The sequence below is a fragment of the Trematomus bernacchii genome, unplaced genomic scaffold, assembly GCF_902827165.1.
Source record: "Trematomus bernacchii unplaced genomic scaffold, fTreBer1.1, whole genome shotgun sequence".
Lineage (NCBI taxonomy): Eukaryota > Metazoa > Chordata > Actinopteri > Perciformes > Nototheniidae > Trematomus > Trematomus bernacchii.
Genome location: NW_022987573.1, coordinates 1627832 through 1655159, shown reverse-complemented (window position 1 = coordinate 1655159; position 27328 = coordinate 1627832). Strand labels below are relative to the sequence as shown.

General features: G+C 40.4%; 4 protein-coding genes across 7 annotated transcripts in view; 2 read left to right on the top strand and 2 right to left on the bottom strand.

Moving 5' to 3' along the window:
• LOC117479363 (glutamate receptor-interacting protein 2-like) overlaps positions 1–1378 on the bottom strand; it is a 32652-nt gene extending 31274 nt beyond the window's left edge. The window contains exon 1 of the mRNA XM_034126291.1: positions 1201–1378. Within this exon, the coding sequence (XP_033982182.1) occupies positions 1201–1378 (178 nt within the window). The remainder of the gene's footprint in view (positions 1–1200) is intronic.
• A 1378-nt stretch (positions 1379–2756) lies between these two features.
• On the bottom strand, positions 2757–5680 carry rpl32 (ribosomal protein L32). The gene is made up of 4 exons (XM_034126700.1): positions 5586–5680; positions 4620–4720; positions 4339–4520; positions 2757–2922 (listed from the first exon to the last, which is right to left on the bottom strand). Exons 2-4 carry the CDS (start codon positions 4713–4715, stop codon positions 2793–2795), a joined length of 408 nt encoding a protein of 135 aa, XP_033982591.1. The 5' UTR covers positions 4716–4720; positions 5586–5680; the 3' UTR covers positions 2757–2792.
• A 212-nt stretch (positions 5681–5892) lies between these two features.
• On the top strand, positions 5893–10947 carry ssuh2rs1 (ssu-2 homolog, related sequence 1). Of its 3 annotated transcripts, XM_034126698.1 has the most exons (14): positions 5893–6079; positions 6192–6222; positions 6325–6389; positions 6941–7045; positions 7525–7600; positions 7771–7900; positions 8044–8104; positions 8219–8340; positions 8423–8485; positions 8579–8661; positions 8770–8862; positions 9030–9135; positions 9824–9931; positions 10073–10947. In XM_034126698.1, the coding sequence occupies exons 2-14, from the start codon at positions 6200–6202 to the stop codon at positions 10211–10213; spliced, it is 1176 nt and encodes a 391-aa protein (XP_033982589.1). In that variant the 5' UTR covers positions 5893–6079; positions 6192–6199; the 3' UTR covers positions 10214–10947. The 3 variants fall into 3 exon arrangements, with proteins under 3 accessions (XP_033982589.1, XP_033982588.1, XP_033982590.1); XM_034126697.1 differs by having other exon boundaries at positions 5893–6222; XM_034126699.1 differs by lacking the exons at positions 5893–6079; positions 6192–6222; positions 6325–6389 and adding an exon at positions 6464–6686.
• A 647-nt stretch (positions 10948–11594) lies between these two features.
• Positions 11595–27009, top strand: LOC117479599 (DDB1- and CUL4-associated factor 1-like). 2 transcript variants are annotated; one of them, XM_034126696.1, is made up of 25 exons: positions 11595–11801; positions 13511–13631; positions 13738–13814; positions 13908–13981; positions 14086–14199; positions 14851–14988; positions 15154–15744; positions 16100–16201; positions 16300–16458; positions 16860–17039; positions 17392–17601; positions 17683–17852; positions 17987–18111; positions 18473–18708; positions 19332–20407; positions 20495–20693; positions 20990–21072; positions 21451–21535; positions 21623–21856; positions 22678–22771; positions 23522–23626; positions 23820–23893; positions 24016–24111; positions 24201–24474; positions 25662–27009. In XM_034126696.1, the coding sequence occupies exons 2-25, from the start codon at positions 13519–13521 to the stop codon at positions 25715–25717; spliced, it is 4665 nt and encodes a 1554-aa protein (XP_033982587.1). In that variant the 5' UTR covers positions 11595–11801; positions 13511–13518; the 3' UTR covers positions 25718–27009. The 2 variants fall into 2 exon arrangements, with proteins under 2 accessions (XP_033982587.1, XP_033982586.1); XM_034126695.1 differs by lacking the exon at positions 11595–11801 and adding an exon at positions 12238–12375.
• Positions 27010–27328: the final 319 nt, after the last annotated feature.

The window sequence follows — 27328 nt, the reverse complement described above, 5'->3', positions numbered from 1 at the left end:
TAATTTGCTTTGGTCACTGCGGACAAATTCCTGTCATCACTGATACATACAGCACACCACTAGTACACACAATTAAGGATTTCACAATGTGAAATTATACCCTATATTCTATAACTGCTTATTTTACAGATCTGTGAAAGTGATTACAAACAAACATTTCCATACTTCTACGTGCTGTAGCAGGGAGCCTAATTACTCAGCTGTTACAGTGGACACAATACTCTTTTGGTGTTGATAATTTCCTCAGAGACTTTTGTCCTTAATACGCCATTTACAATGTGAGCGAGCGCAGTCTTTCAGAGCGAGACTAATTAATTTTGAACAAAATAAAGAGAGTGGGGAGAAGTAGCAGTGTGTTGGACTGATAAAAACCCCTGGGAACAGGGTGGCAAATGTTGGGTTATAATAAAAAATTTACTCTTTCGCACTTCCTCTAGAGCAGATTTCAACCTAATTAATGAGTAAGTGATAATGTAATGATTGGATTAAGGAAGCAGATTGTTTGCTGGTACCTCGGCATATAAAAGTAGGTTGAGAATACTAAGCAAAAAAGAAATAAGGAAAACAGAATTTAAGAAGACTGAAAAAGCTGCTAAATATTAAAGACTCAGAAAGCTGTGATTGTACAACTATAGTGTCTCTATTCAGTGCATGTTTATTATTGTGACAATAACCATTCTGAAAATAGCCTTCATTATGCATAGACAAAGTGTGTAATCTGAGCTGCAGGGCCTGAATCTTAACCTGCTTCTTAAACTGCACACACTGCCCTCTTATGGTGAACTCATCCAGTTGCAAGTGAAAGGCTAAAAAGCAAAATGACTAATTCACTTGTCAGCCAGCACAGATCATTGTGTGACATGAAGGGCCAGAGGATGAGGATGTGTCACACATGCTCGTGCTTCAGTGTTCTTCTTAAAGGTCTGTCAAAAGCCCAGACTTCAGTGACTTTAACAGGCCTGCTGCACACATAGTTTTTTTTTTTTTTTTAAAGTAATTCAGGTAATATATGTTGGAGGAATTATTCAAATATATACTCAAAAATGTTTTGTGCAGGCAACAAAACTGTTCTTTTCTTAAACTGCATGAATTAGCAAATTACAAACTTTCAACCCTCACATGTTGTTTTAAATATCAAAGATAACAGATGAAAACTTTACCATTCCCTAAAAGATGCCACATCCTTGCTGTCGGCTTTACCTTTGGTTCTGCCTCTGATGATGCCCAGTCGACATCTTATAGAAAATGAGAACATCCTCCTCTTTCCTCCTGCACACCGGCTGCCTTTCCTCAGGGAATCTGACTGAGGGAAAGCGAAGGAGAGCTGCTTGGGAGTGAGGCGCCCTTTTCCAAACGCGACCCGTGCTGACATGCTCATCTTCTGTCCAGTGACAAGGAAACAGTGGATCATATCCTCCTCCTCACACTCAGCATCTTTTAGACATCACAGTCTCCTTCTGTCCTGCTGTTCTCGTGTTCTCCTCCCTCTCTGGAGAGCTTCCAGTCTTCTTAGGTGCTCGCTCAAAGCTGATATAGAAACAGGTGGATGTTTTTTTTTTAAAGAGGAAATATTCAGATCCAACAGTGCCTGTTTTTTCCCCTTCAACCAGCATTGGTAACTCACTTCCTTTAGTTTCAAACAGCAACGAGCTGGCTGGCTTAATAAATGTTATGTTTCTGCATCTCTGGCAGTGTCAGTTGAACAGGAGCAGATGGCAGAGGGCTCAGGGCTGTGGGGCACAGCTTGCCTGCCGGAGTGCAATGGAAACTTTCTCTGCAGGGTGCCGGCTCTGAACATCAAACAAAACACAATCCGAGCTGGCCATTTTAAGGCAATGACTTCTGACAACGGTGTATTGGATGTACTGACATTATACCAGCCCCCTGACTCCTTGTTATTAGTCTAAAACCTGTGAGAAGTAGCTTCTGTGTCAATTACAGGATACAGAGTATTTTATCATTATGGGATTTCTTTTAAATACCAACCCCTCAATGCCAAGGAGATTCAATTCAAGTTAAAATGGAGATGTCAGCACTGTCTAACCTAGTCTACATTGATATAAAGAAAGTTTGATTTTTGAAACTTAGCTTTAGTCTAGTTCTAATTTTTTTTACTATCCTTACTTTGAAAGGCCACTGCTGCATGCACTATGATTAACACCAAGCTATATTTAGATAATAAACATGTAATCTGGGATTTTCAATGCAAGGCTATTGTCCAATAAACAGCAGTTATTCTTGTAAAACTGGGGTAAAAAACAAAACTACCAAAACCCCGGTAATTAGAGTCCAGATGTTCTTTGACAGCTAAAGCCTACATTTGTTGAAGCATGAACACTTTCCTTGCGGCAGTTTAGCTCCTTTGGTCCTGTCCCAGCATCCAGTGATCTGGAGGGAAAAGAGGAATAACCCCATGTACCCAAGGGGGAATCCAACCAGCTCTGTGGCCATCGGTGTAGACACCAACTCATGCATGCAGGAGCAGATCCTTAAAATGTTGATGCCTGTGCCCCATATAACATAACTAGTACCCCAGGATGAAAAAATTATGTTCAACTTCCTGGTCACTTCAATTTATATTGATTGAAGATGTTTTTCTCTCCTAACCCACACAACCAATTTTAAAACTCTTATTTTTTCTCCTTGATAACATTATTTCAACTTTTAAATGCGGCTCACACACACACTGGACTTTCCAAACATGTGCATCAATACTGCTAACAAGCAATTCAGTTGTAAAAGAGGATCCCACGTCATTTTTGATTTTTTAACATTTATTGTGAACAACCAGTTTATTCGTTCTCCTCGCTCCTGAGCCTGGCGTTGGGGTTGGTGATCTTGATGGCCAGCTGGGCGGCTCTCTCCACGATCGTCTTCCTGTTCTTGGATGAGACGTTGTGGGCGATCTCAGCACAGTGAGTCCTGCAGAGGGAGAGAAGGGCTTTAGGATTCAGACTGTAGTAAATACAGAAATCAACATCAGTACATAAAATAAAGAAACTCTTCTATTCAGATAACACAATGAAAATGGATTCTGAACTCCTGTAAACATAAATTGACATTGTAAAATGTGTTTAAACGTTAGAGCAGCTTTGGCCCAATGTATCATTTCGCTTTGTGGGCAATGTTTAAACACTGACACGGGGTCACTGAATTCATCCTTAAAAAGCGCCACTAAATATGACTAACTACAGAAAGAAAGACTTTAAAAGACGGAAAATATCTACCCATAGTGTTATTGACTTAAAAAAAAGTCAGTCTCAAGATTACAATTTTAAATGTTATACTAAAAATGTTCTCTGAACTTCATACAGCATGGATCATTTTGAATCAAATGTGAAGATGGTCTTGGGTAAACACAATATCCCCACATAAAATCAACGTGATTCAGATTTATTAGAACAGCTTAGAGAGTTCTACACCTTTTGATTTAAACGTTATTTCCCTGCCCTCAGAATTACTCTGGCATATTTTATCCTGACAAATCTACAGCTGATTCCTTCAGATTACAGTCAGAAAGTTAAATACAATTCACCCTCTCTGTGATTGAAATTGGCGAGTTGATCTTTGGTAGGTCAGACCAAACTCTTTTGAGATTAAGGAAGCCGTATCACTAAAAACAAAAATCAATGATAAGCACGAGAATCTCACGCTTTCTTAACTATAACTAAGATGAATGCTTTGAGCTGTAACTACTTCAGTCATCTTAACATATAAAATGTAGTCACTGCCATCTGCTCGCCTCAGCATCTGTTATTATTGTTTAGCTAGCTTCCATCCCTTAAAAAAAAAACTCAATGGCGCGATTAAAACCAGCTTGTTTTTGTTGCAATTACAACCAACAGATAGCCTGAAGGGCTATGAATGAGAAATTCATGAAAACACATTTCCTAAATTCCTAAAACAGATTAGATTGTGCCAAATGCAAATTAATCTATAAGCCTTTCTACTAAAGGGATAGGCCGAGTAGAGCTATATCTTCTACCTAAAACTGTTAGATCAGTTATTCAAATGCCATTGAAGGTTCAGTTCACATACTCTGCCCTTGAGGTATATAGACATGTCTTTTCTTATAGGCTGAGAATTCCAGCATTGGTGAATAAACAACTTAATAGTCAAAAGGCTAATAAATGTAAAGCTTGTCGTATGTACAGTATTAAGTGTTTTTCTTTGTAAGCTTTAGTCAAGCTTTTGCAATTATAATTTCCTTCACCTGATAAACTGAAGGTTCAGCATGTATTTCAAATCCTAGCAAACAGAACAACTCTTGTGCATGCCTGATATCAGTAACTTGGACATGCAAGGAAAATGTACTCCTAGTAAACAGTTACAGCTTACCTGTTGCTCATCATAAGGACCTCCAGCTCCTTGATATTGTGCACCAGGAACTTCTTGAAGCCGGTTGGCAGCATGAACTTGGTCTTCTTGTTGCTACCATAACCGATGTTGGGCATCAGCATCTGACCCTTGAACCGCCTGCGGACCCTGTTGTCAATACCCCTGGGCTTACGCCAGTTTTTCTATTGGAGTTAAGAAAAAGATATACCAATAATGAATCACTTGAAGGGACAGGTTTAAGACAAAGCTTAACATGTGAAGTATTTCCTTGAAAGCCTTACCGCAATCTTCACATATCTGTCAGACTGGTGGCGAATGAACTTCTTAGTCCTCTTCTTGACGATTTTGGGGTTTTTGAGGGGCCTGAGGGCTGCCATGGTGACTAAGGATGGGGAAAAAACAAGTTAACAACCAAGTAAGCATGTATATTCCAGTGTTGTAGCATTAAACCTGCATGCTACAAGGGTTTTCTAGGCTAGTTTGAAGTTGCTCCTAAATCACTGCCCAATTTAGACAACAGTAGATCTCAATGACAAACAATCATACGGCTTGGTAATAACATAGATAGATCTTTTACAGAACAGACTCGTCACATTAACAACTAACGAATGCTCATTGGCATCAAGTGCCCTGGGAAGCTAAAGCATTGAACCAGCATGCACAACACCAGGACTTCCTTTTAGCGGAATGCAGCTAAGTTTATTGTTATATAAATACTAAGTTACACATGTGATTTCGATACTAGCACGTGTAAAAATGTTTGCTGTGTGTAATATGTCTGTTCCAAGTCAACATCAACGTTTCTGCTTTGCGAGCCTCAGGGTAAACGTGTTGACCAAAGTCGGCTAGCAAACTAGCTTTAACGGTGCAGTCAATGTTTAGTTAGCTTGCTAGCCATGCTACTCTGCTCTGTGCATTCTGCTTCAGCGGTATAACCTGAACCAAAGTGTACATTTGATGGTCGTCTTATGTTGGCAACGGGTGGTTGTTATTTAAGAATGAACTGTAAGCCACTTCGTACAGCGGAATTATTACTGAGTAAGACAACCCCATTTCACGGAGAGCGTTAGCACCCAGCCAGCCGAAACACCTCGCTCAAGAACAACACATTAATCACGGAATAATATTAGAAAATGGTCAATTTTAACAAACATGTGTAGAGTGGACGTCTATTATTGATAACATGTATCAGGATGGTCAAATAACGCCTTAAATCGCGCTGATGAACATAGATTGAATCGACTCACCCGCCGATGAAAATCCAAAAGGGACTTCGGCGACGGCGGAAGGGAAGAAAAGAACTTCCGCGAGTGCCGCAAAGGCTTATGGGTACTGTATTTCAGCAGAACTACACTTACTTTTAGTTCCTGTTTTAGTCCACTTGAATGTACACCTATACATACATTCACATTTACATTTACTTTTACTCAAAAACGATTGAGTGCAAGTGCATGAAACTAAATACGTGTGTTGTTGTAATTGTTTTGGGGTTTTTATTAACGCTTTCTGTACGCCCACCTTCACAAATATTTACTATGAAACTTTGTGCGCACTTCCTGGACAGTTTGTTTTTGTTGGTGAAAGCTTTTACAGTCTACTTGTTTAAACTGAGTGCGTTATCTCGAAATAATTATTAACTACAGCACTCAACCAACACATCGAAAAAAGTGAAGTACTTTTTAACAATCAGAAGAAGACTGACTGATAGATCTGATGACCCGGAGGTGTGGTTTGATACGAGGTGAATGATTTGCTTTTTGTCACATGATTGGTGATAGGCTATATATATTCACCATTCACCTAATGTGGGATTAGATCCCGAATGAAGGAGTTCTTTTTTGGTTGGTTTCTAGCACTTTAGATGGAGTATCAGCCTATTGTTGGGTGAGTATCTGATGATTTTTTTTTACTGAACTTGAAACTGAATTTAGCCCACATTGTTTTTCACATCACTTGCTTTACTTTCGTTTCCCCGTTACTTGACAGCGAAGGGAACCGAACCTACGGAATGGCTAACCCCGGTTATATGCCAGCAGCAGAAGGGGGACCAGGTAAGACCAGTAAAGGAGTAATTCAAGTTTAGCAATTTGTAATGCCATGTATGTAAAGACATTACAACATTTATAATTGCACACTTCCGTTTCACACGGACACACCAAAAGTACGTCACTTCTACGTAGGCCTACAGGTTTATTTGAGGCTGTGAGCGCGATAGTCGCTTTAGTAGGAGTTGTATACTTTGAGACGTATATAGAAGTTAAAGTGTTTGTTAAAGCATCTTACCCTTGGTCAAGTCTTTAGTGTAGCTGTAAACCTTCCTTGAGTGGATATTACCATGGAGGGGCAAGGTAAGTCTCTCTCAAAACAATGTATTCAGGTGTTGAAGAAGCTGGCACGTAGAAAACATGTTACAACTTGGAAATGTCAAGTATTAAGCAGGATTTTCTTTAAAGATGTAGAAATGTGCATAAGAGTATCTAACGGTTTAGACATTTGTAATAGTCTAGTCGTTTGTTTACGACACGTAGAGCAACCTCAGAAGATTGTTTTTATCTGTAAAAGTACATCCATGATTAAACTGGTTCTTCTTGTTTTGTTGAAGCTCTCTTCGCCCCACCCGCAGCTGCTCTCCAGGGACCCAGCGCTCCTCCAGCCAGCATGTTTGACAGCATGCCTGGCTATGAAGGAACAGTGGCAGGAGGAGGAGGTACAGTATGCTGAAAATACTCATAAGCACTCATATTCTACAAAATGACTGTCTCTGTGAAAAATGACACTTCACAATACTGTCACATACAGTCACATACCACTTGATTTGGTACTCCCATAACATTTAAATCAATCCAGTACTACAGCTCTATTTTTCTTCTTCATCAAGCTCATCATTTTACGTTTTTGTTGACATTTTCCTGGTGGTAATTAAAAGTTGTCAGAAGTGATGGCGTGTAACTGGACTACAATTTAATGTATGTGTTTCTTTGTTTACCCCTGTTTGTAACTGTGGTGGGCATAACATAATGAGGACCTCTTTGACTGTGTCAATCAAAACTAAACACTATTATGAAAACGTTGAATGTTTTGGCAAACTGTTACGATAAAGTGTATACTGCACTGTATAAACAAAAGCACCAGGAATGATTGCTAAACACTAAACAGTACAAACATTGTTTTCATTATTTGCTCTAGGTGGATTTCTGCCCCCTCCGATGCCTGCTTTCCCAGTTCCTCAGCCTGAACCTGGACCTGCACAACCAAGTTGGAAGTAAGAAAAAGTCATTTGATTTTTTTCAACATGACTGCTTGAGGTATTGCAAAACATTTTCTTCGATGTGTTGTAAGATTCGGAGCACATCAGGCACTATTCCAACCATCACTTCCTCTTTAACATTTCACCAAATGACATACTGTATCTCGTTTCCTCCCTTCCAACAGTATCCCATCTATATCAGAAGATACTGCCCGGGCAGCGTTTGTCCTGTTTGCCTCCGGCAAGTGTTGCTACAATTCAGGACCAGCTAAGGACGGTGTAATTACTCGAATGGATGCATTCAATACATACAGGGTAAGAGGAGATTTCTACACAAGTTTGAGTTTGAAAAACCTGCTTGAAAGGCAGGGAAATCTATAGAAGTAATACTTTGAATGGTTGTTTTGGGTGACCAGTGCATAAGTAAATACTTCTCTTGTGTGTTTACTTTGTTTTAGTACCGGCTGGAGACATTTACTGAATCAAGATCTACAGAGTGGAGTCACGAGCCATACAGAGGTACAGCACTATTACCTTGTGCATTAGATACGTTGTACTCTCTGTTTTCTGCTGTCAGGAAGCTACTTATAAGCAACTGCTATTAATAATAATATGTTGTTTCATTTGAATTAGGCCAGCCAGTGGATGCCTTTGCCCAACCACCTCCAGGACCATGGGACGTTCCTGCTAAAGCCCCCACCTTTTTTGTGGAAGACCAACAGATTATGAAGGTTCCCTACACATCGTCAACAAAGGTAAATTACAAAACACATGTGTCAGGAATGAAAAGCTATTTTTAAGAGTATGTTTCTACTGATAAAAACATTTGATTTACAGCCCTGCCACGTTTGTGTCGGAATGGGGCGCAGACCTTGCAAGGACTGTGCTGGTGCTGGTAACGTAAGTCATTTAAAGAGACCTCATCTAAAGGGTTACTTTCTGACTTTAATCCTCATCCTCTGATCATATGATTTCTTTTATTGCTACTTCCAGAAAGTTTGTTGGGTGTGCAATGGCTCTGGATTCCGCCACGGAGAAGATCGATGCCACCACTGCAGTGGCAGAGGGAGGGAAAAGTAAGTGTAATCCATCATATCTCATAGCTTTCTAATGAAGTGCAATTTATAAAGTTTCAGATTTTTCTTAAATACATTTATAGTTAATAATCAATTTTCTGTTTACAGTTGCAGCCGCTGCCAAGGGAAAGGATCGATGCAATGTGACACATGTCATGGACAACAACAGCTTCTGGTCTACATTAACCTGACTGTGAAATGGTAACATATCTGTCAGACATATTGACATGACTAATTAAATGAATAGTCTTCCTTAACAATGTAAAGGTCAACAACATTTATGGGTATTTTATATTCTTGTTGTTGTATTGTATTTTACAGTTGTAAAATTAATCTGGATTTCTTCCTTTTTATGTACATTCTTGCAGGACCAACAACTCTGAGAACTATGTGGTAGAACAGTCCAGTGGGCTGCAGGCAGAAAATCTCAGCAAGGTGTCCGGCAAGGAGCTTTTCAGGGACACTCAATACCTGGTAAAATATTGTTATTCACTTTTTCAGCAGGCACAACCTATGGGTATTAGAGTATTGTGTGCTTTTTTTAACACATAGTACATGCAGATTTCTTCGTGAGGAATGTTGGTGCTCGTTTTCTTTAAATCAATTGTAATAGGATTGATATTCTAGATTAGTCAAAATCTTGAGTCTCAAAGCAAATTATACATTTTCCTTTACAAAATATTATGCATCTTTGCCTGCTGGTTAGTTGTACACATTTAAAGTCACCTTTTTATTTTTACACAAACAGGCTGTCAACACAGGATGTGTTTCAACCACATTAAATACAATGGTCTACCATCTCACACAACATTGGTTAATCCTGAAGCCTCTTTTTAGGCTTCAAGTATATTCTCTTTAGTTTTTATTGGGACGATGTATTTATGTTTTTTTGGCTCTCAGTAAGTCAAAGTGTGGGTGACCACACAGCATATCTGTGGCTGAACCCTTCCTGTCTGACACTGATAGAGGTCTGAAACTGCTGCTGCAGACACGGTCCTTCCACTATGTAGCCCATGCAATGTGTTAATGTATGGGTCTTATACTTATCCTTGGTTCAGGTGTCATTCAGGTGACATAGTTGTCTAAGCATGCTTGAAACAAATGAATGTCATCAATAGTATTGTGAAGTTAACACTTACTTTTTTCTGTTGACTCTGTGTAGGTGTACCCACTGGTAGGCTTCCCAGACCCTGCAGTGGTGAATGCTGCACAGCGCCTTGTCCATGATCACCAAGGAAAATACTCCAGGACATCACGCATTCTACAACAGGTAATGTTGCATCCACTCTATGTATAGCCTACTACTTGGATATAAGAAAATGTTTTCAACATGAACTGGACAATACTTGTGATCAAAGTCTATAATCTTTTGTTTGTCTAACATGCTCATATTCAAACTCTTCTTTTGCAGCGTCAAACCATAGAGCTGATCCCTGTTACCAAGGTAACCTACTCATGGAAAGGGAAATCACACATTTACTTTGTTTACGGGAATGAGTTCACAGTGAATGCAGATGACTATCCTGCAACGTGTTGCTGTACTGTTATGTAATTGAAATGGTTGTGTATGAAGGTTTTTTTCCTTTCAAGCCAATATATTTAAATAAATAAGACAGATTGAGATACAGGTCAGTTCTGCTGATTAGTGACGAGTACCCTGACATGTGGACAGTTGATTGTTCAATAAAGGTAAACGGAGGCATTTAACCTATGAACTTTCCACAAGTTAGTAAAACTGATGCCTCTTAAAGAATAGAATAGAATATATCTTTATTGTCATCATACAAAGTACAACGACATTTCTTTGGCAACTCTCACTGCATATATATAATAACTGACCCTTAATGCTACACAGACGTTAATAAACGTTTCACTTATTATTACAATATTACTTATTTTTAGGAAATCATTTATATTGTTACGTGCCATTTTATTCACGCACCACATAAATAAATTGTTTACTGACACCATTATATAACCCTAACTGAACCCTTTCGCTTTAAAAAGGCAGCAGTGATTTTGTTACAAATAATATGATAGAAATTGTATTGTATTGTGTTTTTGCATCAATAATTGTTTAATGTCTTTTGTTTGTATTGTACCTTAATCAGTTTGCTTTCATTGCAAAATGAATATTTTTGTATGTGAATGTAACAAATGGTTTTAATGTGTATGACAATGTAAGACACACATTTGCAATACTTGCTTTTCTATAAATCCTATGAAGAATAAAGTTATTATGCAAGGCTTTCGATTAAAATAAAATGTATGGATTTGTGAATCTGACATTTTTGCTAATATTATTCTTGGATTTCCATTGCATGAATCGAGTCGATATGATAAATCCTGTTAAGCCCTTCCATAGCCTTTTGCTGTGTGTACTGTGTGAAAACAGACATGAACGTGTGGCTGGGAAATATATGGTATTTATTTATTTTTAAGGTTTTAATAACAAAAAGCATGGTACAAATATAAAACACACATAAACAGATAACGCTAGGAAATCAGAGCACTGGCCGATATCATAAATCTGCTCACAAAATGGGCATAGAATCAATGTGTTGATAGATTTCCTATTTATAGAATATAGGATTGATGATTTCCTTGTTTCATTTATTTGCAAGTAATACAATCAAACGGACTAAGTCATCTGCTTTGGTAGAAGAGTAAGTGAACAATAATTTAAAAGAAATGGAAAAATAATTGGAAAATACATGACAGACATTTTGCCAAAAAGTACAAGTTGGTATACAACGAAAATAAATAACATACATCTAATTTAATCAGTTGACAACATTAGCAGTCCACATCAAGTGGTTTTGATATATTTGAAGAACTATCGTGCAAGTTTAAACATGATCATTTTTGGTAGTCATTTATAATCAGACAGATATTTCGCAATGTTTTGCTATTGAATCGTTTCGTCATTAAAAGTGGACTGTCGCTCGTGAAATGACGTGAGGAACGTGTTCGCCATAATGATAATAAACCGTGAACACAAAGCTACACTAAAGCATTTTAAGCTTTGGCTTTGAAACAGTGGTCGGTACGTAGATATTCACCAAGTATAAACCAAGTTTTGACTGATATCAGTCTTGGAAAATTCGCTAAAACCGAGGAAGAACTGAGCGAACAACGAGGTAAGTTAGCATGCTAGCTAAGTAGCCTGGTTTACCTGAGATGCTGTTAGCTACTAGTGCTAGCCTTAGGTTACATGCACAGGCAGGTATGGGCGCTTGACTATGATATGAATCTGACCAAATAGGCTGTTCATGTCAGGACAGCTCAGGCGTAATGTAAACTATTGCACTGGACTTTAAAAGTGGCCATTTTAAAGATCGTCGCTTGCGGGCTAAGTATATTAGCTTCCTTGTTTAGCAACAGTCTAGCTAGCCAAACACCGCAACAGGCAGAGTCTGAGTTGGCTGCTGCTGCTGCCTTGTACAGTGAGTATCAGCTGTATGTGAATGTAGGATATTCAAACACGCAAAGTGAATTGGTTGTTCCCGATCAAACAAGAAAGTAGGTTCATATATTTCATTATATATGCTAACATTAAAAGTATCAGATCTGTGTGTTTGACAGTTGCAGTCCCTGGAGGACAGCTGCACCTGCACTCTGTTGTTTGACTTCATTGAAGCGATGGAGAGCAACTCTGCTATTCTCTTTGTTGTCCTGATTTTAGCGACCTAATCGTTTTCATGCACCTCTGTGGTATTTATTCTACTTTTTTAATAATATTTTAGGTCATACTTTGTTATCCCTTGGAGTTGCGGTTACGTTTGGATACATTCTAAATAATTAACAGTGGTGGAAGAAGTATTGCGATGTTTTACTTAATTCAACGTAATAATAACACTCTGAAAATACTGTACTAGAAGTAGAAGCGTTGTATTAAGAACCTCACTTACTGTATGTTTAAGTATTTAAGAATAATCAGCTAAATGTACTTTAAGTCTGAGAAGTTAAAGAAGTAATTGATCAGCAAAATGTCCCCTTTCAGTGGTTTTCTATTATATCTTATTTTTGGGGATTTTATTATTACTGCTACATTAATTTGACTGCTGTAGAGGTCAAAGCTCCTGCTATATTTAACTCCTTTGTAAACTGTTGCTTATCATATATCATAATCTGTTGTACATTTCTGTTCTGTGAGAACCACATATCTAAACTTTTTATGAGCTCACTAAAAAACAGTTTAAGTTTTGTGACAAGGCATTTTCCAGTTGTTCTTTTAAATACTTTCTTTATTTCTAGAAGTAGGAGAATCTTCATTTTATACATCATTTTTGTTTTAACTACGGGAAGGGGATGCAACATTGTAATGTGAAAAGAATTTGGCAACTGAAGCTGTCCGATAAATGTAGTAAAGTAATATATATTTACCTCTGAGATGTATTAGAACAAATACAATATTATATAATAAGAAAATAGTACAGTACAAGTTAGGGCTGCTCGATTATGGCAAAAATCATAATCTCGATTATTTGGGTCAATAATTGATATCACGATTATTAAAAACGATTATCCATATACTTTGAAAACATCCATTTATTGAAAAAAAAAACAGTTGATTACCCTGAACTTTAAGTATAATTTAACTGAAAAACCAATAAGAAAAAAAAAAAAAAAAATAATAATAATAATCGTTTTATTTCGATTATGTTGTTTTCATAATCGTTGCAAGCCAAAATCGTAATTGCGATTAAAATAAGATTAATTAAGCAGCCCTAGTACAAGTACCTTACATTTGTACCAAATTACTGTATTTGAGTAATGTACTTAGTAACATGCAGCCACTGATTTATTAATGAAATAAATTCATACTAAGTGCATGCTACCCTGACAGGCTGCGCTATGGCGTCGGCGTCTGCCAGCGTGGACTCCAAGGCAGAGCTGACTGCTTTACTGGAACAGTGGGAGAGGGAGCAGCAAGGCAGCACACAGGAGCTGGTTAACATCATCACCAAGTAAGTCGTTTAGTAAAAGCCTTTATGATTAGTTAGTTCAACAAATGTATTTCTAATGTGTAGCCGACTTAAAGATTGTAAATGATTGATGTGCTGTAACTTTCAGAATCTCAGAGCTTGTTGAGAAAGAGACAGAGGAATACCACAAAGCGGACCCCGACCCTTTTGATGATCGACACCCTGGTATGAAAGAAGAAAAAAAAAAGATCATAATGTGAAGATAACTGGAGATTTGAATATTGTTTATGTTTTTGACATTTCCCTTTTGGCCACTAGGGAGAGCTGATCCAGAATGTGTGTTAGGACACCTGCTCAAGATCCTGTTCAAGAATGATGACTTTATGAACACAGTAAGAATGGAGCGACTCAACCAAGACTGTTTTTATGCAAAATAAGGGACAATTTATAGCTTCTTAGTTAGAAAGGGCTTCATTCCTTTTTTCTTCTTTTGTAGCTGGTGAATAGCTATGTGATGACCAGCAGAGAATTCCCCCTAAATGCAGCAGCATGTCGCCTGCTTCAGAACATCATGCCTGGATTGGAGACAGCTGTTGTCTTTCAGGAAAAGGTGGGTGATTTCTTATCTAATAAAAAGACTGAAGCATTTTTTATTTCTCTGTTCAAACAACATGTTTAATTTATTTCACTTGTTATATTGAATATATTATATTGAATCAGGGGGTAGCAAGTTCGAGTCCCACTGCAGTCAGCATGTCGTTGTGTCCCTGGGCAAGACACTTCACCCCAAATTGCTCCTGTGGGGATTGTCCACAGTACTGAATGTATGCAAGTCGCTTTGGATAAAAGCGTCTAACAAATGACATGTAATGTAATGTAATGTAATGTTCTTATAGTTTCCCAGATGCATATTCAGCATGCTCGGTTTAGTGGTTAAAGAACATAATACATGTTTACATGCCTTCTACAAGCAGTAATATAGATTTTTGTTTAGAATGATTGAATAAATAATAAAGTAGACCATAATAGCAACAAAGTAGAGCAAGATAAAAAGGGATAAGTTCTTATTTTCACTTGTGGTATTACTCAGGCACACTGTTTTTTAAAATGTACCTAGCCTACAGCAATTGATAATGGAATAGGGCACAAGGTAAAAGGAGGATTTTCCGGTAGTTTTGTTGAGTCATAAAGTAGATTAAGTTAAGTTCAAAGTTGTGTTTCTATATGCATTTCAACCTTCCGCTGTGTTGGCTCTTCTCAGGAGGGCATAGTTGAGAGGCTGTTTAAATGGGCTCAGGAGGCCGAGCAGCCGCTCAGGATCTACGCTACGGGCTTGTTGGCCGGTGCTATGGAGAACCAGGACATCGCAGCCAACTACAGGGAGGAGAACTCTGTTTTGGTCAGTAGGGAATACTGCGGTCCCAAATGTTTGTTTTAATTAACATACAATATGAAAATACATACTGATAGGTTATTTCAATAATTGATAGAGCTTTAGATCATTAGCAAGTGATGTAAAGTAGCAACTTTCCATCAACTTGTTTTTACTGTCTCACTTTGACAGGTGCCTTTGATGCTGCATCGGTTGCGTGAGCTCCAGGATAAAGATGCTGAGAATAAAAGGGAAATCAAACGGCCCAGCCCCTGGAAGAATTTGAGTGAGCCTTTGCTCACTTTGGATGAGGAGACTGTTGACGGAAGCTTTGAAGAGAAGTCCTTCACACCGGGGAGGAACGGGGCTGAAAGGGAGGGGACAGAGGAGGATGGCCAAATTGCCTTCTCAACCATCGAGCCTGAAAACGAGCTTTCGTTCCGACTCAACTCCCCTCATAAGACCAGCAGTCATGCCAACTCTGCTGTTAAGACTATGATGAAGCCCATGTCTGACCCTGGTTCAATGACATACCAAGGCATGTCGGATGGCAGCAGCTTCCTGAAAAGGAAGGCAGATAGGGAGAGCGGCAGGACCTCAAAACAGAAGCTAAATTTCTCCTTGCCAGACCCAGACAGGAACTTTAGTGAGCTCTCCAACAGCAGCTGGTCGGAGATGAGCCCCTGGGTGATTGGCAACAACTATCATCTGTACCCTCTGACCCCCGAAATCGAGCAGAGGCTAATCCTGCAGTACCTCACCCCTCTGGGAGAATATCAGGAGGTTTGTCTATTCTCTTTAGCTGGAATAGTGTATTGTAAAATTGCATTTTGCAACATGTAGAAGTGCTTTGTTTTAGCTCGATCCAGTCACTTTTGTTATGCATTTGCCATGTCTTGTCACAGACTGTCCAGCAGATGTCAGTCTTCCTTATGATATTGATTAAATAAATGATTCTGCTCTTGGTCTCATACTTTGTAAGAGTGGTGTGAATTTTCCGTTTATACAGGACATTTGGTAAAGACTTTTTTTTTTAAATGTTAAACATTAGTTCCAGCAGCTAGTCATTTATAGGCTTTTATAATAAAGTGAATGTACATGATTCAAGTGTCTTTAATGCCCATTCCTCCTCCTGCAGCTGCTGGCGGTGTTCATGCAGATGGGAGCTCGTGAGCTGCTCATGCATTATATGGATCTAAAGCAGACCAATGATGTGCAGCTCACCTTTGAGGCCCTCAAGGTAAAAAAAACGATTTACTCCTGTTGACCCTCTTTGTTGTCAAAACTTAGGGCAGAGCACTTCTGACTTATTTCAATTTTCTTTCCCTCTTCTTGCAGTACCTGGCTTCTCTGCTGCTGCACAAGAAGTTTGCTGCAGAGTTTGTGGCTCATGGAGGGGTTCAGAAGTTGTTGGAAATCCCCAGACCGTCTATGGCTGCTACTGGAGTGTCTCTGTGCCTCTACTACCTAGCCTATAACCAGGATGCCATGGAAAGGGTACAAAACAAACAGAAATCCTGCAAATACACAATGAAATCTATACTTTTGCCAAACTGGATAATATTCTACTTTCAGATTTTTGTTTTGGTACTGTATGTGCTAAAAGATAAATGTTGAAGCTTGGTGTTATATCATTATATTATGATATGAGATATAATCTGGACTCTGTCACATTTTCATATACCTCAAAGAATGTGAAGCCTGCTTTATAATTTAGTGATACAATAACAAACTTGTCTAAAAAATGTCTCTGCATGAAAAGTGCTACTCAAATAATGTCATAAAAATAATGATCTTTAATACTGAGGAATCTGAAAAACTATACTACATTTTTATCAGTGTTGCATAACTAGTGCCAGAGCACATTTGTATTCATTGTTGTGTCCTTTCCTCTGAAGGTGTGCATGTTGCCCCACTCCATCCTGTCAGATGTGGTTGGTTACACGCTGTGGCTGCTGGAGTGCTCACATGCGTCCGGCTGCTGCCACGCCACCATGTTCTTCTCCATCTCCTTCTCTTTCCGTGCCGTGCTGGAGCTCTTCGACAGGCAGGACGGACTCCGACGCCTCGTCAACCTGGTAAGAAATCAGCAGACCGCTGCATGTGATCCTCACTGTAACCATGTTAACATATCCATCTGTGTCTTTATTTATGTAGCATAAACCAATGCCACACACTACATCAATTAAAGCCAATGTTGAATTGCAAATGTTCCTGGAAGGGCCTTTAAAATGCAGAAAACTCAACATCAACACACGAGGTATGTCGGATAAAAACTCAACAAGAGAACAGAGACAACACAAGAGACAAACTAATACGATCAAGCACCATAAAACAAGAAGCACACATTTCAATTTGAGTTTAAAAATGATCCCCACTTAACAAATGCTGACTGTGTACTAAAGAGTGATATGACGTCACTGTTTACAGATCAGCACGCTGGAGATCCTGAACCCGGAGGACCAGGGAGCGCTGCTGAGTGATGATGAGATTTTCTCCAGCAGGCAGACAGCCAAGCACACCTGCATGGCCCTGCGCAGGTACTTTGAGGCGCACCTGGCTATCAAGGTGGAGCAGGTGAAGCAATCCCTGCAGCGCACAGAGGGTGGAGCCCCCATTCACTCCCAACCATACTATAAGGTACACAGAGAAAAATTGAAGCTAAAATGACTGAAAGATGTATTTATCAAACATTTCATTATCGATGTTCTCGTTTTCCAGGCGGTCAGCTATACCCGAGATCAGGTGGTGGAAATGATGGAGTTCTTGATAGAGTACGGTCCTCTCAGGCTGTACTGGGAACCAGCGGAGGTCTTTCACAAGCTCTCATGCGTCCAGCTCCTCCTGCAGCTCATCTCCATCGCCTGTGACTGGAGCACGTATTATGGCAGGTATAGACCAGCAGTAACTCTCATTTCTTCTTCTTTCATCCGTCGCCTTCTCAGTGACTTCTGATGTGTTATGTGGTGATATAATGCTTCGATAATATAATACAATGATGATATAATGATGAATTTGTTTCTAGGAGCGATACAGTGCGTTACGCTCTGGACATCCTGAGCATCCTCACCGTTGTTCCTAAGACGCAGATGTTGTTGTCTGAGGCTGTTGCTGTGCTGGATGAGGGAGGATCCACTGTTTCCACTGTTGGTAAGTGATGCTACTCAATTGTTTTGTATTTTATAGGAAATAACTATTTAAGTGTAACCATCTAGTAGGCACAAAGACATAGCATACAGTACATTGGGTTAGCAGCAGTATTTCTAATCTATCCACTCATTCAGTTTCAGCAAGATGAACAGTAACCTTTTCTGAAATGTAGTGTATAAAAATGAAAATTATGAATACATTCCACAGATTGTAATACCATGCAGTGTCTTTGTATTTTCATTTTGGTTTATTTCATAAAACCTGAGCCCAGCTCTGCTGAGAGATGGCGCAATTCCATGTATTATTTTGTTCAAGGATATTCGTTTAATTGTAGGATTTTTTTCTTTTCTTTTCCCCTCAGGAATGAGTATAGTCCTGGCAGTAGCAGAGGGAGAGGTGTTTGTAAACGATGCCGAGATTCAGAAGTCCGCTCTGCAGGTCGCCATCAACTGCGTGTGTGCTCCAGACAAACGCGTGTCCAGCATTGGCAAGTTCATCGCAGGAACCCCCCGCCGCCGCCTGCCTCAGCAGACCAAAGCCAGCGAGAGTGTGCTCACTAAGATGTGGAATGTGGTGCAGTCCAACAATGGCATCAAGGTAGAGATAAATAACACCAGTTACTATATCCTTTGGGAAGGTTGTACTTGCCATTTCTAAAAGTTGATATTGAAAAAAAGTCTTACTACTCATTCTGTGAACACGTTTTGTGCATCATGATGGTGCTGCTAAGAACTGCCGTTTTTAAATGGGCTGGCTTTATATAGGGGATTTATCTTGGGAACCTTGCACATGTTTTAAAGCTTTACACACCAAAACATACATATACACACACATTTATACACTGAATGCATTCGAGGCGCCATGCAAGGCACAGCAGGAGATTGGTTTCAGTATATTACTTTGGGACATCTGGACCTGCAGTTGGGACGTTGCAGAGGCCAGACATAATGACATGCTAATTCACAGGCAGCGCAAAAATCTGTTGCTGTGGCTTCACTAGGCATCAAATTACCCTTCATAACACAATGATGTCTTCATCTTGCCTAGGATTCAGATACATTTAAATGTCTGGCTGTAAAATGACAACCGTTGTTCCAAAACGCTCCAAGAAGCACACGGCAAAACATGTGTTTACTGTGTTTTGTTGGTTCAGTAAACACGTTTTGCTTTGCTTTTCATTTTTATTCATTTTTTTTTTACATACTGCATCTTTCCTGTAGGTGCTGCTGTCCCTGCTGACGGTGAAGATGCCCATCACGGATGCAGATCAGATCCGAGCGTTGGCTTGTAAAGCTCTGGTGGGTCTGTCTCGCTCCACCTCCGTCAGACAGATCATCAGCAAGCTGCCATTGTTCAGCAGCGGACACATCCAGCAGCTCATGAAGGAGCCTGTGCTGCAGGACAAACGCAGCGAACATGTCAAGTTCTGTAAGTTTGCAGCCGAGCTGATAGAGAGGATCTCCGGGAAGCCGTTGATGATCGGTACGGACGTGTCTCTGGCGTGGCTGCTGAGGGCCAGTGTGGTCGCCAAGTCCAGGATCTCCTTCCCAGAGAAAGAGCTGCTGCTGCTCATCAGGAACCACCTCGTTGCCAAAGGCCTTCATGACACCGCCACCACACTCACCAAGGAGGCAGATCTCCCCATGGCATGTCTGTCTCATTCTTCACATGCAGCTTCTGCTTTCCCTCCTGTCGCACCCCCCCTACCTGTCTCCCCTGTTGCTACTCTACCCCGCACCCCACGGCTGGCCAACGGTGTCGGGTTAAGACTCGTAAATCATCCCTCTCATTCGTCCTCCCCAGGATGCAGCAATCCACAATCACGTCCCTCCCCGTCACTACTCAACTTGTGTTCTTCCACTGCTCTCCCCTCACCGTGTGTCCCGCCCTGTACCAACGGCTCCCCACTGATTGGTCGAATAGTTTTCTCTCGGGAGAGGCTAGCGTCGTGTACTACGGTGAGCTGCAAGAAACCCCGGGTGCTGAGGCAGAAGTCTGACCATGGCGCCTTCAGCCAGAGTCCGGCCATGAAGAAGCAGTTTGACAGGCATCTGCCCTCCCCCCCTGCACTGGACAGCATTATCACAGAGTACCTGAGGGAACAGCATGCGCGCTGTAAGAACCCTGTGGCAACATGCCCGCCTTTCTCTCTCTTCACCCCCCATCAATGCCCCGAGCCCAAACAGAGACGCCAAGCACCCATCAACTGTACATCCCGACACACGCGGCGGGTTATCTATCCTAAATACGGAGGCGTGGATGGAGGCTGCTTTGACAGACATCTCATCTTCAGCAGGTTGGTAGCTTTCATACATTCATGTTCCCTCCCTTGAACACATTGTGCGAATACTTAACCATTTTTCTAAATTCTTCCGTTTCTCAGATTCCGTCCCATCTCCGTCTTCAGAGAGGCGGACGAGGATGAGAGTGGATTCATGTGTTGTGCCTTCTCAGCTCGCGAGCGGTTCCTGATGCTGGGGACGTGCACGGGGCAGCTCAAACTCTACAATGTGTTTACAGGCCAGGAGGAAGCCAGCTACAGCTGTCACAGTTCAGCCATCACTCACCTGGAGCCCTCACGGGTCCGTACAGAGAGCTACTAGAATATACAAAATGTTATGCTTTGTCTTGCTATTGTTGCTGAATGTATTCCTCCTCATGCTGTTATGTGTACGTTATTTAAAAAAACCCTCTCCTCAGGATGTATTTTTGCGAATTGTAACTTTTCTTGTAATTCATTGCATCAAACAGTTAAACTTTTAAAATGGACTATACCATATCAGACACATTAATTTTTTTAAAGATTAGTATGTTTGTATATTTGATGTCTTAAACATGCATCGAGGAGATCTTTTACCATCACATTTTATGTTTTTAGGATGGCTCTCTGCTCTTAACGTCAGCCTCCTGGAGTTACCCTCTGTCCGCGCTCTGGGGCATGAAATCCGTCTTCATCATGAAGTAAGTGATGTTTGCACAAGAGACTAAACCCATTTTTTACGCCTGTCTGTGATCCCACTGCCTCCATGTATGTGGTCCTCACTGCCCCATGTTACAGCAGCTTTATGATGTTGAAGGAGGGAGCTGCCGAAAGGAGAAGACATGCTGTTTAATTATGCCTAACAGCCTGAGGGCTGCAGTCTTCAGTTTATAGAACACAAGCACTTGGCATCATTCAACCGTACAGTCTAACAAATGCAATACTAGGACTCTGTCAATGGATTCAGATTTTTTCTACAGTGTCTTTAAGAAATTAATGTTTAATCACATAGCTTTTATACCCCCTACTGGCTCATGTTTCTGATTTAATGTGCAAAATGTTGCACTTGTATTCTTCAGGCATTCTTTTCTGGGGGACCACTATGTGGAGTTCAGTAAGCTTTCCCAAGATCGTGTCATTGGTACTAAGGAACATATAGCACGGGTACGTATGTCAGCATTTTTCTTTTTTTAACAAGATATATACAGAAAGAAATAGTAAATGCTTACGTTCAGTTTTTCTCTGTGCCAGATTTACGACATCCAGACGGGACAGGTTACTCTGACTCTGAACAACCCAGACCTGGCTAACAACTACAAGAGGAACTGTGCCACCTTCAACCCAACAGACGACCTTGTGCTGAACGACGGCGTGCTGTGGGACGTGCGCTCAGCTCAGGCCATACACAAGTTTGACAAGTTCAACATGAACATCAGCGGTGTGTTCCATCCCAACGGCCTGGAGGTCATCGTGAACACAGAGATTGTATCCTTGAGAGAGTAATACTTGGGTTGACAAGAGTATGCCACAGAGTTTTTCTTTGTGTGGAAACAACCTACCGAACTGCATTAAGCAAGAATAAGAGTCTACAGCAATGCTAGAGGCTCTGTGTGGCTCGACTAAGGCACACCTTTTGCTGAATGCTTATGGTTAGCATGATCACATTCTCAAAATAACAATGCTAACAAGTTGATGTTTAGCAGGTCTATTGTTTATCATTTCCACCATTTGAGTTAAGTGTGTAAGCATTCTAACAATTGCTAACTAGCACAACACATCAAGTAGAACTGAGGCTGATTGAAATGTTATTATTTTAAGGTGTTATGTCATAAACAAAACTAAAGAAATTACACTTATGATGGCACTAAATGAAAAGTGAAGCAATCACCAAAGTTATATCCGTACTAAATGTCATTGCAAGCCATCAAGTAGCTGTTGAGATATGTAAGTCTCGACCAAAAATGTATACATTGTATACATCCCCAAATCTTTTAATGTTACACCATTTAAGAAAAAAAGTGATTGCATTTTTGTACTTCAAATGATTAACATTGCATTGAAAGAAATTAATATACATTGGAACATAAATCCGACCAGGAAACCATAAAAATTATTGTATTCGTTTTTTAATTTCTAGTTGAATGACTGTTATGCTTTTATTTCACTGCTGAACATTACATATTTTTTACTGTAATAATTGATTTCATTACCTAGGGGGTGGTTTTAATCGCTGTGTTATTAAATGTGTAGCAGATTAAGTTGATACAAAAGAAAAAGAGTGTCATGGTCCTTAGTTTGAGTTTCAGTGGGATCTGCGGACCTTCCACCTCCTCCACACAGTGCCCGCTCTGGACCAGTGCAGAATAGTCTTCAACAACAACGGCACCGTCATCTATGGAGGTAATTACTGAAACCAGTGCATGATGGGTAATGTAGAGCATTTGGCATCCAGCCTACATCTCACTCCACAGTCAGTGCAAGTGTGTGAAAGGTTTGAGTAAAAGACTTGTGTGTATTTGAAGAGAGGTGTGAATAGACTCCAAAGGGGGGGGGGGAGAAAAAAGGTGTGTGTGTGTGTGTGTGTGTGTGTGTGTGTGTGTGTGGTGTGTGTGTGTGTGTGCTTTGTGTGTGTGGTGTGTGTGTGTGTGTGTGTGTGTGTGTGTGTGTGTGTGTGTGTGTGTGTGTGTGTGTGTGTGTGTGTGTGGTGTGTGTGTGTGTGTGTGTGTGTGTGTGTGTGTGTGTGTGTGTGTGTGTGTGTGTGTGTGTGTGTGGTGTGTGTGTGTGTGTGTGTGTGTGTGTGTGTGTGTGTGGTGTGTGTGTGTGTGTGTGTGTGTGGTGTGTGTGTGTGTGTGTGTGTGTGTGTGTGTGTGTGTGTGTGTGTGTGTGTGTGTGTGTGTGTGTGTGTGTGTGTGTGTGTGTGTGTGTGTGTGTGTGTGTGTGTGTGTGTGTGTGGCGGCGGCCATATGGGCAGAAGGCTCTGTGTTGGACAACAGACAGAAGCAGCTGGTTCACAGGAGGAAACATGGGCGCGCCGCAAAGGCTCCGCTCGTACAACGACTGCTAGACCTCTCAGAAGTCCGAACCGCCGTGAACCAGATCGCTGTGCACAGTTTGTATTTACTCTCATATTCTGGCTCTGTGGTTTTACAGCAATGTTACAGGCTGACGATGAAGACGACATGATGGAGGTGCAGATGAAAAGTCCATTTGGGTCATCGTTCAGGACCTTTAATGCCACAGACTACAAACCCATCGGTAAGGCGTCCTGCACTCAGCTTACATTAATTTAGCTTTAAGTCGTTCATGCTAACTAAGGAGTTTTGTTAAGTATTTTTACTTTTGTGATTATTTGTTACTGTATTAGTTGGCAGTCATTTTCCAGATACTTAATATGTATCTTAAAAAACATAAATGTACTTCTGACACTTCTCATTCCCTCTCTTCTCAGCCACCATTGATGTCAAGAGGAACATATTTGACCTTTGCACCGATACCAAAGACTGCTACCTAGCTGTGATTGAGGTAAATACTTGAAATATGGGTTTAAAATGCAAATCGTTTTTGCTGAAGTTTATGATAATGTATGTGTCTTAAAAATATGTTGGATAATTTAATTTCCTTTCCCTTTCCTGCTTGTCCTGTAGAACCAAGACTCTGTAAACACCGACACCGTGTGCAGGCTGTACGAAGTCGGCCGGCAGAGACTCGCAGAGGAAGAGGAGGAGGATGAGGAGGATCAGGTTTGAATTTAGTTCTCTTAATTCTGCACTGACTCTAGAAATGAAAATGAATTGTACTTTAACAATTTTTTGTGTCATCCATGCACCAGGAGGATGACGATCAGGATGAAGACGACGATGACGATGACGACTCAGACGACGACATCGATACAGATCCTCTTATCGCCGAGCTAGACAATGAGAACGGTGGAGAGGATGAGGACGATGAAGAGGAGGATGATGGGAACGAGGAGTTCTCTCCCTCTGATGAAGAGGTAGCTCGCCTTCTCGAAGAAGATGTCGACGTTGGGGACGACGACGATGAGGATGACAATGATGAGGAAGACTCTGATAATGAAGATGTTGATCTGGATGGCGACAATGGTGAGAGGTTTATCAATTCAAGCTATGAAAGTATTCCCACTAATACTTTCAGTTATGTATTTGTTTCTACATATTTCTTTGTCCTGAACGTGTTCTTCGTAAGTGGGTAATCATGTTGATTTCACTGTAGAGGATTTGTTCATTCTGGATTTCTCCGTTTTTAAAAAGCGGCTGTGCAGATGATGTCAGAAGAGCATGACCTTAAGCCTAAATCTGCAACAGTACATGATTGAACTTAATTAAAACAGCAATTCCCCAACATAAATTACCAAAACCTTTAGGAATCTTGTGGAAAAAAACTGAATTGACTGGATGATTTAAAACAAAACCACACCAGACACAATAATAAATAATAAATGTCCATAAAGCAGCTGCCCATATGAATGCTGGGAGGCTTCCCAACACACCTACTGCGTGTAAGTGCTAAACAAAATGTGGGAAAATGCACCAGTTAAGTCTTACAGAGAAGCGATAGAAAGCATTCTGACTGGAAAACGTACAGACTGGAATGACCAGTAGTAACCCATTTATTCAGCATCAGTAATATTGGTGAGAAGTGCCTGCAAAGAGCTCAAAGGATATCACAGAGAAACAGAAGTATCTGCTGCCAGACTACAGAGCAGCTCTCCTCCTCAGGCTGTGAGAATCCTGAAGCCATTCTCCAGGACTCTCTTTTTTGCATTCTTTTGGACTATAACTGCATTTTGTGTTGGACAATGGCAATACATGATCCTTGTATTATAAGCACTGAGCCAACTATATTAAAGCTGATCCTGGTTTTAACTCTACTCATGTGCCTTTTAAAATAAAAGTGAACTATTTTATAGGATTAACAAAGAAACCCTCCATCTGTGTTTAAAGTACCCACTCAGCTGCAGGAGAATTACCAGGATCCCTTAGCCTGATAACAGCATGTTAAACCAGGATAAATTAAGCTACATTAGAAGAATGGTGTCCTAATCTGCACTGTCAGCTAAAGGAGTGACCAAAGCTGCTGTTTGGTCCAGTTTCTGTGTTTTCTTGCTTGTCTGGTCACTCTGAGGAAATGTTGTCTTTCCCAGTGGAATTTAAAAACTGCTGTCTTGGTTTATTCAAAAGACTGTCAGAGAAAGCGTGATTTTTTTTTTTTTACAGTCTATGTACTCCCACATTTCTAAATCTGCTTTTTTTTCCTGTGCCACAAACAGACAGCTCCGACAACTCTGACCTTGAGGATGACATAATCTTATCCCTGAATGAGTGAGGAGCCGCTAGCGTCTGGGACCAAGGAACCGGGCATCATGTCAAGACTTCTGCCTCATAGACAAGTGCGCTGCAGAACAGGAGGCAAGAAAAGAGGATAATATCAGCAGATAAGGTGGGAGATAGCCTGGAGCACTGCCAGTTTGAAACAGTAGGTGTCTGCACCTGACAAGACAAAGGAAGAACAATCTCATAGAGATGGAGGGCTGAAAAACCAATGCACACTCAAATTGACTTACTAGTGGGCAAAAATGATTGTATACGATATAGTTTTATAAAAAAAAGAGAAGAAGTGGGCTTGATGGTGAAATAAATTGCCAGTGCTTTGATGCAGTGAAGAAAAGTTTTATATTTGATCTCATTTGCAACTTTTTTAAGTGAGCCCCTTCATTTGAAATTGATTCCCTCACTCTGTTTGGTCACAGATTAGTGTTCGTAGGGGAGAAGGCTTACATTGCACCACTGAGGGTCTGCATTTGTGTGGCAAAGGATATAAAGCTCTCTCCAATGTGTATTTTGCCAGACTTCCAGGATTCTTCACCAAAAAGTAATGAAGCATCGAGTTAGGCAGCTAATGCAATTCACACATGTTGCTGAAGGTTCATGAAGCGTCAAACTCGCCTCCAGGTTTTTATTTTTCTCCTTAAACCAACGACCAAAACGCCACCCACATCAGTGCCATTCGTGACCGTCTCCTTCTGATTTCAGTATGTAGAGAAATCATCTTGGTGCTCTTGCTTTGCTGAGGAAACTGTAACTAGTGTGCACACTGTAACAAAAACTTTGACACACTGTCAGAACATGATGGACATAAAGAGGCTTTTTTCGGCTCTCCACCATTGTTTTATTTTACAAGGCTTTGTTAGTTTGGCTTTAGTGGATGTTTCTTAAAAAGATTTACAGGGCATTGTGATGGTGATAATGCCACAAGTCTAAATGTTACTTAATCTTATGTTACGGGATAAAATCGACTTAGCTAAATCTTGAGAAAATAAATACTTGGGAAATAACAGATGGTGGTAGAATTCAGCTAAATATTTTCCTTTCAAATGTTATTTTTTTCTGGGTGGAGTGACAGGAAGCTTCAAACTTAACATTGTGGAAACAAATGCCTTTCACTTGCACACTTTTTTGAAAGCACTGCAAACATTGATTCTCATGTTCTTTGCCTTGTATCAGTGCATTTTACCTGTTTTCTTTTCCATAAGAAGACTGTGATGTTTTCCTCAAACAGTTTATGTACAGCTTGTATGTATCTAAAGTATTTTTACTATAAATAAAGCCGCAAAATTATCTTTGTGTGCTTCTTTTAATGACATGTGCATGATGCTCACAGGCAGTAGACAATAATAAGCTGTTATACCGGAGGTGGGTAAAACATTTGTGAAAAAGGAAGAAGTGAATGCTGAAACTGGTGCCGATATCAGGGTCAAAATAACACACAAACTTCATCAGAACATCAGGTCTCTTCAAGCATGGGCAGCGGTTAGGTCAATCTTTTCAACTTGAAGGAACTTTGAACTGATAGAAGAATCAATCTGTACTAAGTCTCACATCAAACCCCCCTCTAAATGACCAAATACATGCGATACAGATTCTTTCTTTGTTCATT